Source organism: Dermochelys coriacea, chromosome 8 (genome assembly GCF_009764565.3).
Source record: "Dermochelys coriacea isolate rDerCor1 chromosome 8, rDerCor1.pri.v4, whole genome shotgun sequence".
NCBI classification, from domain to species: domain Eukaryota; kingdom Metazoa; phylum Chordata; order Testudines; family Dermochelyidae; genus Dermochelys; species Dermochelys coriacea.
Window position 1 is genome coordinate 75,173,442 of NC_050075.1, and position 22,995 is coordinate 75,196,436.

The window sequence follows — 22,995 nt, forward strand, 5'->3', positions numbered from 1 at the left end:
CTAGGAAAAACAAAACTAATGAGCAAATGAAGAATTCAACTAAACTTCTTAAAGCAAAGGTTAATAAACCTGAAATTAGGTACCAGAGAGGATAACTGAAGAAAGGTAAATGGTTTTGAAACACTGTTTCTTGAGATGACCTCTTTTCTGTTCCTCAAATTTGTTCTAGTTAAGGAGAAGGCATTCTCTGCAAACAGCATGTGGCCCCAAGAATGGAGGGTGGTTTACCACCTCACTTTGTCTAGCCATTACCCCAACATTAGTACAACCTGTCAAGGCCCAAAGTGAATCGCTTTTAACGCTGCTCTGTTGGCACTAATTGGAAGACACAGCACATCCATTTGTTTTGTTTTTTGTTTTTTTTGGAGGAGTTAATGGGACAGGAAGTAAATTCTAGTTCTCCAGAATCCTCAACATATTCTACATGGGTTCTCATAAAAATGGAAATCATGCTGTCTGTGCCCTTCTGTTCCGAATTGTTAAAAATAATACTTATTAGCAATACATTTTATGTACAGAACCATGGAAAAGGAGTAACATGAAGACAAGCCTATGGAGAGGAAATTGGCTCAGGCTATTAGTCTGTCCAGTAATAGAGCACATGTTCCATATCTTTATCTGTGCTAGTTTTCAGTGGAAATGAAAACGTAGGACAGGAAAATTATTTAAAAGTGAACATGAAATCAAGCACTTCTCTCATTCGCAAAAACAAAACATGCTATTTTAATTTTTAAAGTCTTTCTAACTGACTGATAGACCAGAGTGGAATTTTTTTATTCTAAAAAAGCTTTCAGGAAAAAGATGCGATAGAACATTGCTCCCCTAATAAGAGTTGAATAGACTGTTTTAGTGAGTTCTTAGACAATAACTTGGTGAAATGATTTTAGAGAGAAACTATCTAATTGTACCCTAAATCCTAGTGTAGATGAAGCAGGTGGAAAGATAGTTTTTAAAAAATTTATCATTTTCAATACATGACGCATTTAAAATTTTTACAGGAGTGGTATTTAAGATTAGCATTGACATGTTTGCCCGCAAAGCATTTGTGTTTGGAGAACCCTCAATTTATTACTCTTTCTATTCCCACCAGTGTGTAGTTCATCCTAAAATTGATCTGATATTATATTCTAAGAACCTAATGCAGTCACTAACATTCTGATATAGGTATTATCTCTTGGTCAGATCATGTTCCTGTTGATCTAACGCTTTTAAGATTGGCTTAATGAAAACAGACATTAAAGTTGGAGATTAAATGCCATGCTTTTAAAAGATTCTGCTTGTGTAAATAAAGTTCAAGACCTTAAGTAATTACTTTGGGGATAAATAATGCATAAGATATGACAAAAGGAGTAATCTGGAATAGGGGAAAAGCTGTGGATAAGGGGGCATCTTGTAACTTTAGTTGCAGGAATGGAAACCTGGAGAGCTAATCAAGGAAACAATGAAGGAAAATTAAACTAAGAACATCAGTGTAAAGGATTAAAGAAACTACTATATATTGGTGCACTACACAGATCATGGTGAAACTTAATGGCCTCTGTTATTCAAGAGGTTATACTAGATTTAATGGTTCCTTCTGGCCTTCAACTCTATGAATCTATAAAATTAATGCTAGAAGTAAACTGTACACACTAATATTTAAACAAATATTTTATGAAGCGTTGAATATTTTCTGCCTTGAAAAGTGGAAGCTAACAACTCCAGCCTATTAGAAATAAGGTTTCAGCTTGTGCCACACAGAGTATTATTTGCCTGGTATTTCTTGGCTTGTAGATCAAGCAGTGTAGGCAATTGCTGTTGGGATGGTACTGGATTTGGTTTATCAATGGCATTTAGATACCTTGGAAACAAAAGCCCAAGACATTAGCCTCACAGCCTGTATAGGGAGTATAATGCATCTAAAAGGTTATCCCATAATACATCTTCAGTCTACGTACTGCTGTAAATGAGTGTCAGCCTAGATGATTGGTCTCACTGACTGAACCTCCCTTCCCACTGAAGATGCCATTTGGGTGTACTGTTTGCCTTGTATATTATACAAGGTTGGTTGGTTTGCAATTTTGGGCACCCTGGGACTTGTACAGTAGATGCATGCTATGTCAGCTTTGCATGCATGTCTCCTGGCAGTTCTAGTTTCCTCACTGCCATTGTCCTAAGATTATCAGCCCCTCACCAGGCATAGTGATACTGGTCCAGTTCTTGTTTTCAGTGGTTTTTTCAGTAATCTGTAAATTTGCACCCATTACTATAGTATCTAAGTTTGGACTGTTACAATATTTTTATTAAGGCTTAAGATTCTAATTTAATGTTTCTAAACAAAATCAAATAAAATTTGTTTGCATTAAGTATTCACCTTCTAAATATAATTTAATGTTAATTTGAATTTTTGTTTACTATAGATGAATGCTTTCAAAATAAGTGGCTGCATTTAAATGTTTTTCTGCTTGATAACAAATGCTGTCATTAAAAGGAAATATGTTAGCCCTCAGATTTACAAAGAGTAAGCATTGCAACTTGTGGTTGAAGTTTATAGTGCAATAAATCATGTGCTTTTCTTGTATCATATCTTGCAAACACAGTTGGACAAGAGACCATGAGATTTGCCCTCCCACAAGCAGAGATCTTGCAAGGCTGCTGGCCAGCTAAAAATGGTGTTGCTTTACTAGTACATGTCAAAGATAGAGCCTTTATGCTGGCGGAGTCTGATTTAAGTGGTTGTGGTCAGTCTGAGGAACCTGTGATGTGATAAGATAGCATTCGTGAGGTCATGTGGTTTGCAAGCACCCAATCTAACGCTGCAGCTTTGTCTACCGTGTGTGTATGTGTTTGTATATATAAAAATATAAAATGCATTTTAAAAGTTTTCTTCTTTGGTAACTATGCCTTTTAGTTTTATGTCCTTGAGAATCAGGGACATTTTACAAACTAGATAATTATAAAGATTGTTACCAAGGTCGAAGGTGTAGATGGAATCCCATTCTCTAAACAATAAACCAAAGATGAAGCAGCAGCATTATATAGTTCTCTCTAATGCTGTTCTGTCCTTGCTGAAATCATGTATTTTGAAGCTGGGAATTTTAGTACCTGTCTGCTTTTGACATAACCAAATAATTGAGGCAAAAGCATTACTGTAGAACTAAGACACTGTATTTATGAAAGTTAGTAGTCTTAGCTGTCCATATCATCATTAATACAAATTGGCATCTAAGGTACACTTAGCAGAAAAACTAAGGTTGATTCCATAATAATCAGGGCTCTGTACTATGTAACTGTGGCCACAGAGTCTGCCTTGGAATTATGCTCCTGCATCCAACTTTTCTTTACAAAAAATACCTTCTGTTCCTCATGGTTGAAGGAAAACCTAACAAATATGAGCAGTATAAACTGATGTGGTGTTCTCTTCCTGAGTCTGCAGCCAGCATGAAACAATGTACTGGAGCAGTGTGGACTGCTCTGTTAATCTCAATGTGACTGAAATGTAAAGATGTCGGTTTAGGTGCCAACATTAACTATTTAACTGCTGGCAATTTCTGATTAGATTTAATAGTAAAATACAAGTTTAATGTGCTTGCTTTATGTTTAGAAACCTCCTTTTTTTAAACTTTGAAATGAAGTAGCCAGACTCTGCAATCTACTGCATCAGAGATCTGAGGAATCTAGGTCCGCTTTACAGGGGAGTACACCAGTCCTTGAGTATTATTTATTTGGGACTATCAGAGCTATCTTGGCAAGTCAAAAAACATCTGAATTCTTGTGCATATTGCAGTTCTCTTCTGCATCATAGACGCTATGTACCTGCAGAAGAGAAGCTACAGTCCTGTGGATTATATGATGCAAAAAATGTAATGTTAAAAAAAACCAAACTGTGTTCTCATCAATTTAACGTGGAGCTACTTACTGAATGAGTAAGGGAAAGTATTGAGGAATTGTCATGATTATGTAGGTTGTAAAATATTTTCTGGTAAATCGTTTTTTGGCATACAGATTACCTTTAAAAAATTAATCTGGTTCCATTTAACATCCGTTTTTTCCTCAGACTCCTCTAAAGCGGATATAGGGATGCTATAGCTTAAGTGCAAAGTCCCACTTTTATAAACCCTTTTTCCACTGAGATTGTCATTTTTGGGAGATGTAGTTCTCTTATTAATATTTTTCTGTACTGTTTTTTGTATGGCTTTCTGAATTAACAGCCATAGATACAGAAATCTTTTTAGCTGTTGAACTGTTAAGTGTAGACAGAAGCAGTGTACGCTTCCAGATAGCACTCTGCTAATATTCCTCCTTCACTGAGGGACAGCATATAATGGAGTGACTTCATTATGTACATTGTAAATGCATGACAAGTGCCATTTGTTACAGTATTAATTACATGTTCTAAGCATAATATTGCTAAATTGAAACCATCTAGTCTTTAAATTTCTGCTGTATTTTGAGCTTCGTCTGTTTTGCTCAAGACAGCAGTCTGAAAGTTGATATGGTGAGGACACTTTTTGACATGTAAATTACAAACACACATTTTAAAATGGCTTTTAATGAAAACTTTGTTTTCTGAGCGGGCTGCTCAGAGCCATCTTAATGAGCAACACAACACTTTTTAGATTGATATTTATAGGTAGCAAAACACTTGCCTCTTATTGTTTTGCTAATTGCTTTATTAAAGAACTTTGTAGTAATTTTTGCTTTTTAAAAAAATTTAAGATTGAATTCCTCACTGCCCCCTTTTGATTGGTGTTCTCAGTATATTCTTGGAGAACCTGAATAGTGATTTCAGAAGGCTGTGTCTCAAATTAGTTTTCCATCTTCCCAAAGAAGGGACAATGAGAGAGTGCTGCAGCTCAAATTCCAGCATCACTATTCGGGTCTTCCTAACTTGATCCTTCAGTAGGGATTGATAGGGCTCACTTCCTACCTCTGTAAAGTACAGATCCAAGTTGTGAAGTATACCATCTATGGTAGCTTTACACCTAGCTGGGATTTGGGCCCATGGCTTTCTACCATTCCTCCCCATCCAAAACACTGAGAGTGGAGAAATATGAAGGAGAATCATGGATTTCACCATGCAAGAAAAAAATGCAAAAAGATCCTTGAAATCCTAATATGATGTAAACAAGGAATGGGCAAACTACGGCCTGGGGGCTGAGTCTGCCCCTTCAGATTTTTTTTTTAATCTGGCACTCAAACTCCCGATGAGGAGCAGGGTCTAGGGCTTGTTCTGCTCTGCACGTGCCATGGCTCCAAGCAGCTCCCAGAAGCAGTGGCATGTCCCCTCTCCGGCTCCTACATGTAAGGTCAGCCAGGGGGCTCCGCATGCCGCCTCAAGTGCCGCCCCCGCAGCTCCCACTGGCCAGGAACCGTGAGCATTCTCACATACAATTGTATGGCCCGCCATACAATTTCCATACCCAGATGTAGCCCTCAGGCCAAAAACTTTGCCTACCCCAGATGTAAACTGGGTTTAAAAATTTCTTACTGGCTCCTCTGAATATCAGATTATTCTTTGTACTATCTGTGGATTCCAACGTGGACCTTTTTGGTATCCATGGAAACAATGGTGCAATGTCCATTGTTTTTTGTTCTTTTTTACAGGGAGGAGAAGGGACCGGTTTTATCACTGTTGATGGAATATATGTGCCAAACAGTCAAAGGTGTTAACGTGCCCCTGTCACTGTACAACATTAACAGTTATTTAAACAAATTCAGGGTTCCAAGTACAGATGCCTTGGCAAATAAACTAGGAAATGTCAAAGGTTAGAATATTATTGGTTGAGATATGCAAGGTAAAGAATCAAAACAAAGCTAAAGCACTGAAATGGAAATTGAGTAAGATTTTGTTTATTACCAATCAGTCTCTTTTTAGAGTGGAATATTGGTTAGTCTCTGATTCAGTCAAGCAGTCCTTGGTGAGGAAGAAAGGATTTGTTCTGTACAGTTTTGAGTTGGGAATGATTGATTAGTAACTTCTCTACTGTCAACAGAACAAACACCAAAAGTTGGGGGGAAGAGAGAATAGTAAAATATGGGGGAAATGTTTTGTTGATTTTGAGCTATTCCATCATGGAAGGATGCTTTGGGTTGGCAGGTTGTCCATGACTGCTATTCTTCTGGACCCTGCTTCATCTCCCTAGTTAGAAGCAATGTTTGGTTGGTCTGGTCAGGTTCCTATCCTTCATTGATTCTTCTAAGGCTGAACAGAGCTAGCTGCGCTTTCTCATCTTGTTATGCTGCTGCTATTACTACAGTTGATATCAGGATCAAGTGAAAAGCCATCAGAGATGGGACCAGAGGAAAATAGTGGCAGGGGAAGGGTGGAAAGGAGGACAAGGGAGAAGACCGAGCAGGATCTTGCATGCATCTGGCTGCGGTCCTTGCAGCACTGATGGTCGGGTATTGCCAGTGGTGTGCCGAGATCTGGGTGTCATAATGAGAAATGCTTCTGCTGGGCCTGTAGTAATGGTGGTGATCCTGCCCCTTTTCCCCCTCAGAGTCTCTCTTTAAGGACCACTAAAGGGTGATGAGCAGAATAGCCAATCCTTGCATGATTTTGTCCACTAATTAAGCCTCAATTTTGGTTCCACACTCCTCCTGTTTACCAAATATGACATAACTCGCTCCTTGAGTGTTATCAGTAGATCTTTGTTTAAATTAAGTCAGTCTGTTTCTTTTTTGCATTTTTTTTAAACAATTCTATGTAACAGTCCATTGGGACAACTTATGAACCTTTATCCACTTTTCACCAATTAGGCCTACTCCAGTTGTGAGCTTTCCACTCCCCAGTTTTTACAACAGACTCCTGTGTGTGTATAGCTCAGTAGAGAGTGGTACTGCTGAGGCTGCTGCTATCATTAGGGCCGCTCTAAAATCCCTCCGCAACTGAGCCATCTCCCATAAATAGCCACTGTGGCCTCTGATCACAAATAAAGGACCTCATTGGCATGAAGCTACATGGTCTTGTGAACTAAGCATAGGTCTAAGAATGTGAGAGTCCTGCATTTTAATACTACCATTAATACTGATTGCTTTTTGCCTTCGTGAAGTCACCTAAACTTTCTGCATGAATTTTCTTGGAGGTGAGGGGGAGAAGTAGGGGTGGGCAGGGGTGTTTGGGTTTTTTGTTTTTGTTTTTTAAAAAGGTGAACTTCCACTTTTCATCGGGGTTGTGGCAGGGATCAAAGTGTTTACAATTCACCAGAATGTACACAACCTTCCAGTAACTGAGGCCTTAGTAGGCCCAGTTACCTTAGTTTATTTGAGCAATTTTCCTTGTAAAACATACGTGGGATGTTGGCAACCGTACATGTCCCAGCACCAACAGCAGGGCTCCACTTTAACAAAAAGCTGAGGGCAGTGAGGCTGCACACCACTGAATGATGCATGCTCACTTCCCTATCCCAAAGAATCCTCTCAATTACCCTCCTAAAAGTCTGACTGGCCCTTATCATAGTGATATGACAATGATGGGTAGAATCCTTATTTGGGGTAGGAAGCAATTGTGTCCTAGCCAATTTAAGAATACAGGGTCAACTCTGGCTTTAAAAAGACAGCAAAAGTGTGAAGTGGTTGCTTCTTGTAATCTATGCCCATAATATGTATGTACTCAGCCTCTGTGCAAACCAGTACCTTCTGGTTAATGCTTGAGGTTTCAGTAATTTTATTTATAGGTGCCAGCTATCGGGAAGAGGGGAGTAGAGATGTGTAGATAGTTCCCTGGCCAAAGTGTCACAGGTACTTGCAGTGTGATCAGTGTTCTAAAATATTTTTGTTGCCATTTCCTTACTTCAAATAAACACTTGCATTAGAACCTTTCGTAGAAAAAGATTCTGGGAATTTTCCTTCCACCTAGTTAGTTCATAGCACCTTCCCAGGGCTAGATCAGCTGAAAACTTTTTTAAAAAAATCATTGTTCTATTACAACAAATTTTCCAGATTTTAGGAAAATTAATTAACTAAATTTGGTTTATAATGACCAGATACTTTTTTATGAATAGGGGCAGCTTAAAAGTAAAGTACATCTTTCTCAACACTGTTTTGCTACTATTTCAATCACATATTTGCTATAGAATTTCAAAGTTTAATTGGATTATATGGCAGTAGATCAAAACCATAGTTTTCAGCCATGTAGTGCAGTGATCAAGAGGTCATGACCTCCCATTGATCGCTTTATTGGTTTCCTGTTCTGATTCACTGGAAACCTTCTGGTCTGAACATTTGTCGCTAGTTTTAATCTTTGTCACGTTTACAATACAGCAGCCTAAGCTTTGGTAAAGCTGATACAGAGCACACAGTTAGCATCTTGTTTCCTTTGGGCTCTTGATAACAGATAAAGCTGTAAAAACCACTTTCTATAAAAAAAAAAAAAAAAAAAATCTCTTATTCATAGTTGTAAAAACAAATGCAGAACAATCTGAAATACAAAACTAGAAGGCAACTGGAGATGAGATTTTTTTTTTAATGCATTAAAATTTACATAAAATGTCATGGTTTTAATTAATTTACAAACAATTGCATGATTCCTGCCATCATCTGTACAGCCACTGGAAAGCATTCTTTATTGCAAGACTACAATTTCCAGAACCTGAGAATACAAAATGAAAAGGCCAAATGTACTAAATAGGTGCTATAAAAATAAGCCTGAAATGACTCAATCCTGGAAACTTGTTGCTACTGTTTTGCTGTTCGCTTATGACTTGTTGCTATGGTTTGAACCATCTAGTGATATGGTCAGCAAAGTTCATTTGCATTAGTATTTCAGTTTGTGTGCCACTGTTAACACTATGCATTTGTTTCAAATTAGTAGTTTAGAAAAGAAAATTACTTTTTGGATCATCCCTCAGAAATTGGAGAATTGAGCAGTTAGCAATGGTTATCACACTGGTAATCACAGGCCTAAGGGGTTAACTGCATATCTTTACCATTCATCATGGTTGCAGTTCCATTATCACTGTTACCCTTTTCACTCCTGCTGTTCACAAGTAAACTGAAATTAACTCAATCCAGAGCATCTTTGCATTTTTAAAGAGAACCTGTCATGTTGATAGGAAGCTGAATGTGGAAATAGTGCACAGGCTCCAGCTGCTACAGAAGGTCTGTTGCCTCCATGTTATGGGCTTGATGTGTTCATAGCAACTCAAGCTCTAGTGTCATACTGGCTGCCATTCAGTTTGTTGCCAGTTCAGAGTTGTTTTTTTGTGCTAACTGCCAAAGCAATTAATGGATCAAGCCCCAGGTACATGAAAAACTGAATTTCATTGTATGAACCAACAAGACAGTTGTGTTCCTCTGGGGCAGTACAGATCACTAAGCCCAGCATGAAACATGGGAGTGCTAGGAACACAGTAGAGTTAGTCAAGGGGATCTGGCTATGGGACAAACTTCCTGAAAGAATTAAACAAATCCAGAGTCTTTCCACCTTTAGGAAATACTGTAAAGCCTTCCTCTTTTTGGGGTGGGGGGAGACTTTCTGACATAATGAGAATGACACAATGCTAGCACTTTCTATCTGCCCCTTGCCACTTCCCCCCCCATCAAACTCTACCCCAAAAACCATTTTGTACCCCAAAAGAGGAGAACAGCCAGACACCTTATGAAGTCCTTTAGAAACTGTATTCATTAAGGTAGGTTGTAGCATGCTAGTCATTGGAGGTATTTCAGAATAGGTTAGACAAACACCTGTGAGGGCTGGTCTTGGTTCCATGTGAGGGGAGGGGAATGGACTGACTTCTTGAGGTCCCTTCCAGCCCTACATTTCTGATTCTATAACTGCTAATATGTTTTAGGTGGAAGGTGCCTGGGTACTATGGTGATAGTGGCATTATAAAATCCTCAAATAGAATATGCTAGTAGATAACTATCTGTACTTCCCATTAATAAAGGGCAGTACCTAGTTGTTTAGTTAGTTCTATTTACTAAATATCTCTTAAAACGAATGTTCATTGTTTGTTTGTTTAGAAATGCCTGTCACTGAATATTTCCTTCATAGTGGATGATGCTGGGTTCTCACTCCAAGAATGCCAGCCTTTAGTTCCAATTAACTTTTCAAATGTACTAATTTGGGCCCGAATGCACTCTTTAAATTACTTGGCTCTGGCCACACTAACCAGCCAAAAAGCTAAGCTGAGCTCATGTTCAAATCTTACTGCCGAACTCTATTTAAAGGCTAGTGTAAATGGGGGTCAATGAGAACTTCCGTTTCACTGATAGATCAGACTGAGCCCTCTGCTAGGAAGTAAGTTTAAGACACACAAAAAAATGCAGTTCAGCATTTTAATACTTACAAGAGACAAGAAATGTCATTTATGCCTTAGCTGTATTTTTATAACAGTGTCTAGTGCTGTATTATTCACTGTTAACCCCAAAAAGTTTTGAAAACAAGTTTTGACAGTCTCTTGCTGCACAGCATTAGTATGCATGATCAGGGCATTTCCTGTCTTTAACCTACAATACCTATGTATCAGATTGTCAAAGCAGCAGCTTCTAGTTTGCTTTTTTGCTTTTAGACACGCTTACTGACTCATTCTACTCTTTAATTAGATACTGTGATTAAAATTTTAATGTGTTGCATTGCAGTTTTCCCTTTTTAAAAAGCTACAATTACTGTTCATGGTGTCAGCTATAGATAATCCCATAGCTGGAATCTGAGCATGTGCTAGGGAAAAAAATCCTAGTGCTGCAGAATATAAATGTAGATAAAGTTAAATGGGATGAGGTGAAGATTTTTATTTTGTTTAAGGCTAATTACTGGGGTGGGGTGGGGAAATTATTTTGTCCTTTTTACTGCTCTATTATGAGATGTCATGGCTACCTCAGTTTCCCCAGATATTTTACTTGGTCAGTCTTTTGGTTTTTGTGTATTTTATCTTTTGCATTTTTTTTATGCATTACAAATATAGGTTTTCACTTCTTTTATTCCGCATCTCCTCCCCCATCAACTGACAGCTGGGAAAATTGCCAGTTTTAGCTTTTTGTGGTGCCGCTATCTCTTTTCAGTTCTCCAGCAACATGCAGAGAATTCTATACAAATTACTAATGTTTGTATAAAACAACTTGTTTTAAGTTTCTGGATAGGAAAGAGGCTGTTCAGACCTGAACAGGAAGTAGTAAAGGACAAACTGTATGGAGCAACAGCACAACTGTACTCCATATTTAGGGTATAACAGAGTTTGTATTGTAAGCCCAGTGTTAGTCCCTGCTATAAAAACCATCATATCCTCAATAAGTAAGTTAGATCATGGGCTAAAACAGAATTTTTGTAAAAAATTTGAAGAGACTCAAAATTGTTCCTTAAGGACACCCTAACAATAGAGCTACTAGGTTTTTTGGATGTGTTTGAAAATGACACATAGTTAGAGCTGTCACCTATGTTGTTGGACTCCTCCAGCAGAGATCTAAGGCTCATTGGGGATCTCTACTCAAGGCAGACCTCAATTGCTTACAGGCCGTCTAATTTTCCCCAGATTTAAAATCTGGGACTAGGTAGGGCATTGGAGAAAGCAAGAAGCGAGTAGTGGGACAATATTGGGGGGCCACATCTCCCTCTCCCGTTCGTGTGGACTTCTGAAGTCAGCAGAAGGGGAAAACCCTACAGATTCTTTGGTAAGAGGGGCTGATGAGCCTCCAGTCATAAAAAGCTCATTTGACACCAAATTCTCCTAACCCTTTAGCTCCCTGGGCATTTCTGAGTCACCCAGAGTTCCCATAAGCCTTACTAGGGTTGTTACTTCCTTAGGGAAATCTGCTTTCCTGTAGAGCAGATAGGGAAGGAGTCTTCATTCCCACAAACCTCTCTATGGGGACTGGGGAGCAGCAGGCAGGCTCTTCCCCGGTTCTACTGACACCCTTCCCCAATCCTTCTACCAACCATATCTGCCCTTCTTGTGGGGCAGGAAGAGATCTCCAGTCCTTCAAACTTGGAAAGAGATCTCTAGTACTTCAAACACTAGGAATGGACAGGAGGGCAGCTGCTCTCCAAATCTGTGAGAGAAAGGAGCACTGATCCTGAGGACCTAAACATTTGCAGGAACAGCACTCTTGTCTTGCAGACGTTAGAGAGTCTGGTATATTAGGACTCTCTCCACAGAACAGTGCTTCAGGACCATGGTTAGTAGGAGACTGTGGCAAGCAGAGTAAGGGGACATTCCCTTGCTTTAGCATCTCCTATGATCAGCTTGATAGGGTCCCCTTCCTTGTGGACCATCTGGAGTTCACAAGAACAAGGCTCCTGTCCCACAGACCCAGGGACCACCTTAAAAACTAAGTAAATTCTCACAAACTTTAAGATTAAAGTTAAAGTTCCTGGCATAATATCCTGGCTTGAGGATGCAGCTGCTAATATTAACTTAAAAAGTAAGTTAAACAGGAAATGCAGTCACTGAAATAAAAACCACAACCTGAACTCTGTCCAATATAGTTGCAAGCATGTAGTATTTGCAGTGAATCAAAGTACTGTACAATTTCCTTTAAATTGGTATTAAAAGTATTTGTTCATTTGGTATCTTTACATGGAAAGTCGGTTAATAAAGGAGAGGTGCAATATGCATTTCTGGGTTCATTTATGGAGTGTCTTGATTTAAGGATTGGTTGTACAGCTCTCCTCAAACATCTGCCCTTGATTTTTTGCATTTGATCCTGCATTTGAATGAAAATTGCCCTGCAAATTACTGTAAAAATGAAAGATGTCCTATTAAAGTGATTGCCTGTTAACTTCCAAGCAATCATTTTACTATAATTATCAATTATGTTAATTACTAATATGCTTCTGCCTTTTCGAACCTCAAAGAGCAACAGCCAATCTTATTTGAAAGTTATCTCCCTAAGATCAGTGACAGAAGGCAAACCTAGTTTTCTTGACATACGTAGAAACTAAATTTGCCGTGGAATACATAGGGAATTGAATTGAACCCCATTTGGACCGTAGTATTATGACTGCCCATATTTGTGAAGACCTGTTTTAGGTGATAGACAAAATCTCATAGTTGCAGACATGAATATCAGCAATCTATAGTCTCTCCTGCTGCAGAGTTCAGGTTGTGGTGGTTTGAGTGTGTGGGGCTGTCAAGGTTCCTTCCCCACTCTGAACTCTAGGGTACAGATGTGGGGACCCGCATGAAAGACCCCCTAAGCTTATTCTTACTAGCTTAGGTTAAAAACTTCCCCAAGGTACAAACTTTGCCTTGTCCTTGGATAGTATGCTGCCACCACCAAGCATTTTAAACAAAGAACAGGGAAAGAGACTACTTGGAGACATCTCCCCCCCAAAATATCCCCCCAAGCCCTACACACACCCTTTCCTGGAGAGGCTTGAGAATAATATCCTAACCAATTGGTTACAAAATAATCAAAGACCCAAACCCCTTGATCTTGGAACAATGGAAAAATCAGTCAGGTTCTTAAAAGAAGGATTTTATTTAAAAAAAAAAAAGAGGTAAAAATAATCTCTGTAAAATCAGGATGGAAAATACTTTACAGGGTATTCAGATTCAAAACACAGAGGATCCCCCTCTGGGCAAAACCTTAAAGTTACAGAAAACAGGAATAAACCTCCCTCAACACAGGGAAAATTCACATAACAAAAGATAAATTAATCCGCCTTGCCTGGCTTACCTATACTGGTTGCAATATTGGAGACTTGGATTAGGATGGGTTGGAGAAGATGGATTTCTGTCTGGTATCTCTAAATATACTACTAACTGTATAAAGACTAACAATATTTCCCACATCTTAAGGATGATTTGGACCAGTTGATTCTGGGAAACTTTCACTGGAGAGTGCATCAGCCACTTTGTTAGAAGCTCCTGAAATGTGGTGCATGTCGAAATCAAAATCTTGGAGAGCTAAACTCCACCGAATAAGTTTTTTGTTATTTCCCTTGGCAGTATGAAGCCACTGTAGCGCAACATGGTCAGTTTGCAGGTGGAAACACCATCCTCAAAAGTATGGGCGTAGCTTTTCCAGAGCGTAGACAACGCCATAACATTCCTTTTCACTGATTGACCAGTGGCTTTCCCTCTCAGACAGCTTCTTGCTGAGAAACATGACAGGATGGAACTCCTGATTCAGTCCTTCCTGCATTAAGACTGCTCCCACATCACGTTCAGATACATCTGTGGTTACTAGGAACAGTTTGTCAAAGTCTGGGACCCTTAGCACAGGGTCAGACATGAGTGTCACTTTAAGCTGGTTAAAGGCCTTCTGACACTCTTCAGTGCACTGAACTGCATTTGGCTGTTCCTTTTTGATTAGGTCTGTCAGTGGGGCGTCAGTTTGGCTGTATTGCGGTACAAATCGCCTGTAATATCCAGCCAAGCCTAAGAAGGATTGGACCTGTTTCTTTGACTTTGGGACAGGCCACTTTTGGATAGCATCCACTTTGGCCTGTAGGGGGTTGATAGTTCCTTGACCCATCTGGTGTCAAAGGTAAGTCACTCTGTTTAGGCCTGTTTGACACTTCTTAGCTTTAACAGTTAGTCCTGCATCCCTCATGCGCTTGAAGACTTTTTGTAGATGTTCTGCCCAGGAATCCGAAAATATGGCCACATCGTCAAGGTAGGCAACTGCATGTTCTCCCAATCCCACTAGGAGACCATGTACAAGTTTTTGGAAGGTGGCGGGTGCATTCTGCGGCCCAAAAGGGAGCACATTAAATTCATGCAGCCTGACATGCGTGGCGAAGGCTGACCTTTCCTTGGTGGATTCATCTAGCAGTCCCTGCCAGTACCCCTTGGTTAAGTCCAAAGTAGAGATGAACTGGGCCCGTCCAATAGTTCTCCAATAGTTTATCTGTGCGTGGCATTGGATAGTTGTCTAGGCGAGTTTACAGCATTTTGCTTATGGTAGTCCACGCAAATACTTATCTCCCCATTTGGTTTGGGAACTAGAACCACTGGAGATGCCCATACACTGCCAGATGGGCTGATTACACCCATCTGTAGCATATCCTGGATCTCCCGTTCTGTAGCAGTTTTAGCTTGAGGAGACACCCAGTAAGGTTGGGCTCTAATTGGGTGAGCATTACCTGTGTCAATGGAGTGGTATGCCTGTTCAGTCAGTCCTGGGGTGGCTGAGAAAGTCTGCACGTAGCTAGTTCACAGCTCCTTGATCTGCTGTCACTGCATATACCCAAGGGTCATGGAGAAGTTCACCTTTTCCACGCCACCATCAATTTTCCCTTCACAGTAGACACCTTCAGGCCACTCAGCGTACTGCCCTCTCCCTGGGCAGTAAACTGACAAACCTTTAATTCTCTGGAATAAAAGGGCTTTAGAGAATTAATATGGTACACCTTAGGCTTTCGGTTGGAGGTGGGGGATGCTCTGAGATAATTAACAGCTCCCAGGTGCTCTTGGACTGTGAATGGCCCTTCCCACAATGCTCCCATTTTATGGGCCTGGAGCACCTTTAAGACCATGTCCCCAACTTTGAAGGAATGCTCTCTGCCGTGTTTATCAAACCAGGCTTTTTGCTCTTTTTGAGCATCTTTTAGGCTTTCTTTAGCAAGAACTAAAGAGGTTCAGAGGGTGTTTTGTAGGTTGGTTAGTTGGTTAGTGTTTTGTAGAATGTTAGTTCCTGGAAAAGTGGTAAACCCCTCCCATTGCTGCTTCAGCAACTATAATGGCCCCTTAACCTTGTGGCCATATACAAGTTCAAATGGTGAAAACCCTAAACTGGGATGTGGTACAGCTCTGTAGGCAAAGAGCAACTGCTGCAATACTAGGTCTCAATCACTGGAGTGCTCATTTACAAATTTACATATCATGGCCTCCAGAGTTCCATTAAACTTCTCCACCAGGCCATTTGTTTGATGGTGGTAAGGGGTGGCAACCAAGTGGTTCACCCCCATGAGCTTCCCAAAGGCTTTCCATAGTTCCTGCCAGGAAATTAGTTCCTGCATCTGTAAGGATGTCGGAGGGCCAACCTACCCTGGCAGAAATGTCTGTTAATGCCTGGCTCACACTTTTAGCCCTGGTGGTGGTTAGAGCTACTGCTTCTGGCCATCAGGTGGCAAAATCCATGAAAGTCAGTATGTACTGCTTTCCTCTGGGTGCCCTTTTCGGAAAAGGACCCAGAATATCCACAGCTACTCGCTGAAATGGAACCTCAATGATGGGGAGTGGCTGGAGAGGGGCTTTGACCTGGTCTTGGGGTTTTCCCACTCTTTGGCACACCTCACAAGACCGGACATAAGTAGAAACATCCTTGCCCTTTCTCTCCCAGTGGAACGACTTTCCCAAATGGTCTTTGGTTCTGTTCACCCCAGCATGGCCACTAGGAGGATCGTGGGCTAAGCTTAATACCTTTACCCGGTACTTAGTTGGAATTACCAACTGTCTCTGAGGATGCCAGTCTTCCTGGTGTCCACCAGAAAGAGTTTCCTTGTATAAAAGTCCTCTTTCTACAATAAACCTGGATCAATTAGAAGAGCTGAGAAGTGGTGGATTGCTCCATGCCGCCGTCCAAGCTCTCTGGAGGCTTTCATCTGCTTCCTGTTCGGTCTGGAACTGTTCCCTTGATGCTGGAGACATCAGTTCCTCATTGGATTGTGGGCTGGGGCTTGGTCCCTCTTGAAGCGATGCAGGTGATGGGGTTGTTTCTGTTGATTGTGTACCGCTCTCCGCTGGTGCATTATGTTGCGGTTCAGGCTCCGGCTGAGCCTCTTGTGTAGGGTTATCTGCTGCTGCCAGTGCAGGTTCAGTGGGGCCCTCTGGTGTTAGGGTTGCAAGTACTGGATTCAGTGCTGGCAATGGTTCTGGTGCTGGTTGTTCCGCTGGTTCCGGTTCTGAGACTGGCTCTGTCTGGGTCTCTGTGACTGGATCCACTACTGCTGTTGCAGACGTTGGCATGGGGTCCGGTTCCAGTACCTGTGACCGGGTCCTGGTAGAACTTTCCGGAACAGAGCTAGGTGTCACAACTTGCTTAGCCTGCCTGCGGGTGACCATTCCCACCCTCTTGGCTAGCTTCACGTGATTGGCCAAGTCTTCCCCCAACAGCGTAGGGATGGGATAATCATCATAGACTGCAAAAGTCCACGTTCCTGACGAGCCCTTGTACTGGACAGGCAACTTGGTTGTAGGCATGTCAAAAGAGTGTGACTTGAAGGGTTGAATCATCACTTGGACCTCTGGGTCGATTAAATTGGGGTCCACTAAGGAAGTATGGATAGCCGACGCTTGCGCTCCGGTGTCCCTCCACGCGGTGACCTTCTTCTTTCCGCCCACACTCAGTTTCCCTCTGCTCCGAGGGTATCTGGTAGATATCTGGTCCTGAGGACCTCTGGTGTGATTCCGGTGCAATGAACTGTAATCTGTTGGGGTTCTTGGGGCAGTTGGCCTTTACATGCCCTGGCTCGTTACATTTAAAACGTCGCCCAGCTGACTGGTTACTGGGATGAGGTGGGTTGCTGGAGAATGGTGTGGTGGGACGATAAGGTGTCTGGAGTGTTCCTTCAGGTGTAGTTGGGGCCTTGGGCTGCACCCGGTAGTAGGGTGTGGTCTGATGTTGTCCCTTCTGTTATCTGCTCCAACTGTGACCAGAGTTGTTCCTCTCTCTTCCCTCCACCCGTTTTGTTCTGGTTTGCCCCGCCTCTCTGGCGGTCTGGGATTGCTCATATTGATCAGCATAAGAAGCAAGAGTTTCTGCTGAGTCCATTTTCTTGTCCCATAAACGCTGTTTTATATCATCATTGGTCATATTCAGGAATTGTTCCTGAGTCATCAAATCACACACTCCTTCAAAGCTAGTTACACCCCTTCCTCTGACCCATTTATCTAACAGATACTTCATCTGGTTTATGTAAGCCACATTTCTTAGTCCAGGCCCTCTCTTAAGGGCTCTAAATCTTACTCTGTAAGTTTCAGGTGTAACTTGAAATTGTTTTAAAAGCAAATCCTTAAATTTACCATAGTCAGAAGCCTTCTCAATAGGCATCTTATTGAATATGTCCAGAGCTCTTCCAGTCAATTTTGAGACTAATGTGGTCATCTTGTGAGTTTCAGGAATTTGATGGAGTGTGCACAGTCTCTCAAAGGTGAGGAACATATTCAGCAATATCACTGGATTCATCATACTGTGGACATAGTCACTTGCATTTGTGGATTGTTGGGGAAGGATTGTTAGGGTTATTCGATATATTCTGCATCAGCCTTTGCCTTCTCCATCTCCAGTGCATGCTTCCTCTCTTTTTCCTTTGCCTTCATTTTTTTCTTTGGCCTCCATAGCTCTCCTATGGGCAGCCTCCATTTCTTTTTCTTTTTTCTTTGGCCTCCATTTCCATCTGTCTGAGTTCTACCCATCTTTCATGTTCCTTTTGTCTTTCTTCAGCCTCAAATCTGGCTAATTCCAGCTTCTGTTGAATATTGCAATCTGTTATCCTAACCTCTCTGTTTTTAACAACTTTACACTTGAGAGTTAGAAAGAAAACGAAAACAAAAAAAACCTGGCGTGTAAAATTTTGCTGTGCTGTAACCCGATACCTTTTTCCTCTGATAGCTGTTCTCAGCCTACAGAAAAATTCTTTTGTTATACCTGCTGCTCTGTCCCCCAGGCAGACCCAATCTACAGCTGCAATCACATTTTACAAAACCTTTTAAAATCCTGCTGTGCTTCTGGTTCAAAATGATCCCACCGCTCTGCCACCATGTCAAGATTCCTTCCCCACTCTGAACTTTTAGGGTACAGACGTGGTGACCTGCATGAAAGACCCCCTAAGCTTATTCCTACCAGCTTAGGTTAAAAACTTCCCCAAGGTACAAACTTTGCCCTGTCCTTGAACCGTATGCTGCTGCCACCAAGCATTTTAAACAAAGAACAGGGAAAGAGCCCACTTGGAGACGTCTTCCCCCAAAATATCCCCCCAAGCCCTACACCCCCTTTCCTGGGGAAGGCTTGATAAGAATCCTCACCAATTGGTACAGGTGAACAGAGACCCAAACCCTTGGATCTTAAGAACAATGAAAAATCAATCAGGTTCTTAGAAGAAGAATTTTAATTAAAGAAAAGGTAAAAGAATCACCTCTGTAAAATCAGAATGGTAATAACCTTACAGGGTAATCAGATTCAAAACGTAGAGAATCCCTCTAGGCAAAACCTTAAGTTACAAAAAGACACGCTTATTTTACCGGCCGTTAAACAAAAGAAAATCTAACGCATGTTCTAGCTAGATTACTTACTAACTTTACAGGAGTTGTAAGGCTGCATTCCTGATCTGTTCCCAGCAAAAGCATCACACAGACGGACCGATCCCTTTGTCCTCCCCCCCGCTCCCCAACTCCAGATTTTAAAGTAACTTGTCCACTCATTGGTCATTTTGGGTCAGGTGCCAGCGAGGTTACCGTAACTTCTTAACCCTTTAGAGGTGAAAGGGTTTTGCCTCTGGCCAGAAGGGATTTTATAGCACTGTACACAGAAACGTGGTTACCCTTCCCTTATATTTATGACAGAGAAGAACTTCAGTTTTTAATTGAGACTTAAGTCTGTTTCCCTGTTGACAGTTTAAGGTACCATGTTATGTCATAATTTCCTTTGATTAAATCTTTATTTAAAGAATAGGTATAGTAAAGGAGTTGTTGAGGCTTTTTATAGAGAGCTGACACTGTTTCAGTATCTCTTTAGTGACCGTCTCTAGGTTGGGACTGCCATCTTAAAGAGTATTTTACTTTCAGCAGGGAGCAGAGGCCAACAGTCATGATCCTGATGAGGACTAAGAATTCAGAACCCACTAAACGCCATGGGAAATTAGAGCTAAGGAAACTTAAATTTTGTTTGTTCAGATTAAGTTGCTTTTACTGATGCTTAACTTAAATAGCATTTAACTTGACAGCTCTTACATTTTTACTTAACTGCCTGATTTTTTTTTTCCACTGAAAAAATGGAATGGAATCTGATTTTTTTTTTTTTTAAAACTCCTAAATCTGACTCATGAGGCTGTTAAGATGGTAGCTTTCTGTTAGATTCTCTTATGATATTCACTTACAGTGTTAATGACGATCTCTGCTCTAATTAGATGTAGTGGTTAGCATATAGTTTCAGTCATATTTTAGTTTTCTTTTGACTCATGTCTGTTTTATAATCAGGAAATCTTACTCAGGTCCAGAACAAAAAAGGGCTTTGATTTCTTCATACTGTTCCTGTTGTAATAAGATTTGCATAATCCAGTATTGATTTTTTTTCCCCATATGGATTTAATATGAATAATCTGTTTTCCTACCTGGAATCAAGAGTGCCCATGCTTTGATCCAATTTCCAGACTATAGAACGGTATTAGTAATCACTACTGAGTGACTTGACTCTTCTAGGCAAACGTTTTTATGTCTAACATGAAGTACAGTTCGTGACTGCTTTAGAACTGTGGTTTCTAAAGTCTTCAAAAGAAACAGAAATGACTGCCTCCCTTCTGTGCCATAATCTCTATCACAATTTTACCAGTATCAGAATATTAATTAGCATTTTTTCATTGCATCTTTTCCTTTAAAATTTACTGTAGGCTGACATTCTAATGTTGTTTAGAGATGTTTCCTTAATAGCTTCAAACGGATATAAAGGAGGTATCTTAAAAATATGATCTGTGTGAGCGCTTATGTCCGCACCCTTCATTTTGCTACCTTTAATATGGAAAAACTGAATTGTACTAAAACCTGAAAATCTCTTTGCTGTCTCTTCCCTTCATGCATGGCTTGATGAGGCAGTCAGCTTCAGGTAAGAGTGTATTGCCAAAGTCCAGTGACACGATTGTTGTTAATACATGCCTGTCTTCTCTCAAACTACTCTGAATTCATAAATGCAAGTTCCATTAGCCTTTGACAGTGTTTATAATCATAAACTCTAAGCATGCATTCTGTTTTCAAAATGTTTCTAATTCCTGGCTTCTTACATGAAAAGGCTTATTTAAGCAAATACTGTCAACTACTGAAGTTCTGTTCTTGATGCAACTGGCTTTGTGAATGGCACAGAGGAGGCAAAGGTGGAGACGGTCTTTTTTTTTTTTTTTTTTGGTCATGTGGCTACAGCTTTGATCTCCTAAAGGCAGCCTTTCTAGGCAGCCATGAAAGTGTGAGTAAAGCTACCGTCACCGAAAACTATTAAAGGCCTCCCTCCTAATGTTTGTGGGTCTACCAGACCTCTTGTATTCCCAAGCCTGATCAGGCCAGAGCCCCCACAGAACCACCGCATGAAGCAACTACACAGTCTTCTAGAAATGGAACAGAGGATAGAGATGAAAAATGAGGCCTGTTAACGTTTTTATGGGCAGAAAAGCCAATCACAGCACTTGAAAGACTGGGATTTAACCAATGGAAAGACTGGACTGGGATTTAACCAATGGTGACCTCCCTCACAAAGAAGGGCTTCACTGCCTGTCAACAGCTGTGCCGTGCCCCAGGGATGTAACTCCAGCCCCTACTCAATCTGGGCTGTCCTTGAAGGGCTAACCCTTTTTCCTCCCAGAGGAAGTGATCTTATGGTCACAGATGGGACTGGAAAACCTAGGTTTAATTTCTGGCTCTTGCCTGGACTTCATGACCGTGACAAATTGCTTAATTTCTATTGGTTTTATTTTCCCAAATTATAAACTAGAGAATATGGCTTACCTGTCAGATGTGCTGCACCTCGGTTCACTACAACTTATAAAGAGCTTTATCGTTCTGTAGATCCTCAAATTAAAAGGTACTATCCATTTAGGTTCTTAAATTGGTACCAGCTACTGTGGCATCTTATCCCCTCAGGGCACAGGCTTGTCATGCTGAATTTTAAATTTTACACATACCAAGCAAGCCTTCAGTCCGTAGCAAATCACTGGGCGAAGGGAAGGACTAGAGAATCCGTACAATGTTTGCTTTGGTAACGAGCATCTACTGACCTATAGCTCGTAAGCCTACTGAGTAGTAAGTATCTAAGCTCTCCTTTTGCACTGATGTTATGCACTGCCTTGAATTTTGGACAGCGATACCCTTAAAGTTATCTCTTGAACGGTAGCTGTTTTAAGGGTTTCAGTTTTCTAACAATCGCTCATTTCTAGAAAAGAATGAAATTCGATGATAGTACAATTCAGATTATTTTTTATTTTCTTCAGTTAAAAACCAACAAATTGTATTGGAATGTTTTCTGTTCTACAATTAAAACTTGCTATTTTTTATTCTATTGTGGGAAAACTCCAGGTTTTGCAGTAGGTTAGTGCACTGACATTTCACTTCAGGGCATTTAGGGTCAAATAGCAATATTCACATTTTTAACAAGTTCAAATAGGCTGTGGGACTTCAAGCTTCCAAAACAGTTTTCATTGCTCAAAGAAGTGAATCCAGAATGGCAGCCCCAAGATGTGAAGCTAAACTTTGCAGGATAAAATCTATTTTTCAGATTTTTTAAAGTGACTGCTTCATACACAATGCAGAATTGGCTAGTATTGGAGGATAGAAAGATCCTAAGGAGAAGCTGCTTATCCAGACTCGAGTTCAGGATTTGGGATGGAGCAAGGTTTTGGCTACTTCTATATTTTCCACCAGCTGGCCTGCCCAGCCCCAGTTGACTGTGTCACACAGACACAGGTGCCTGCAGATGCTGCTACTTAAAAGCATGCAACTGTAATGCTATCACAATCTTAGCAAAATGTATGACTGACCCCTGCATGAGTTTGCTTGTTCAGGTGAAATTCTAAGAACTAATCTCAAACATCTTCCACCAGATAAGATTAGTTTCACTAAGTTATGATGTAACTTGCTCAGCTTTAAGGTGTTCGTTTTTTTTTTTCTTCAGAGTAGCTTAAACCTGTGATCATAGTAGCTATCCTTGTACACTACAGTTTAGTGTACTTTAAGTGCAAATACTAAGTACACTTTACCTGTGTTCCAACCAGTTTTGTTTTGTAAGACATTTCTCTTTAAAATTGAGTAGTCTGCTCTACTAAGAGGAAAGGTAAGTTTCAGAGTAAGAATGCAGGTTAAAACCTTTATGCTGTGGTTCATTGGAGGTTGAGTGGGTGGGGGGAAATGATGCTCTTTATCTTTCAGGGTGGAG

The 22,995-nt window shown here is 40.7% G+C and overlaps 1 protein-coding gene across 21 annotated transcripts in view; it reads left to right on the plus strand.

The window, feature by feature from the left end:
* EVI5 (ecotropic viral integration site 5) overlaps positions 1 to 22,995 on the plus strand; it is a 133,947-nt gene that overhangs the window by 109,087 nt on the left and 1,865 nt on the right. For 3 of the 21 annotated variants that reach the window (XM_043520518.1, XM_043520512.1, XM_043520510.1), the window contains one exon: positions 20,673 to 20,682. The exons of the other annotated variants lie outside the window; for them this stretch is intronic. Coding sequence is in view for 1 of the 3 variants with exons in the window: in XM_043520510.1 (XP_043376445.1) it covers positions 20,673 to 20,682 (10 nt within the window). In the remaining 2 variants the exon portion in view is untranslated. The remainder of the gene's footprint in view (positions 1 to 20,672; positions 20,683 to 22,995) is intronic. 21 annotated transcript variants of the gene reach the window in all.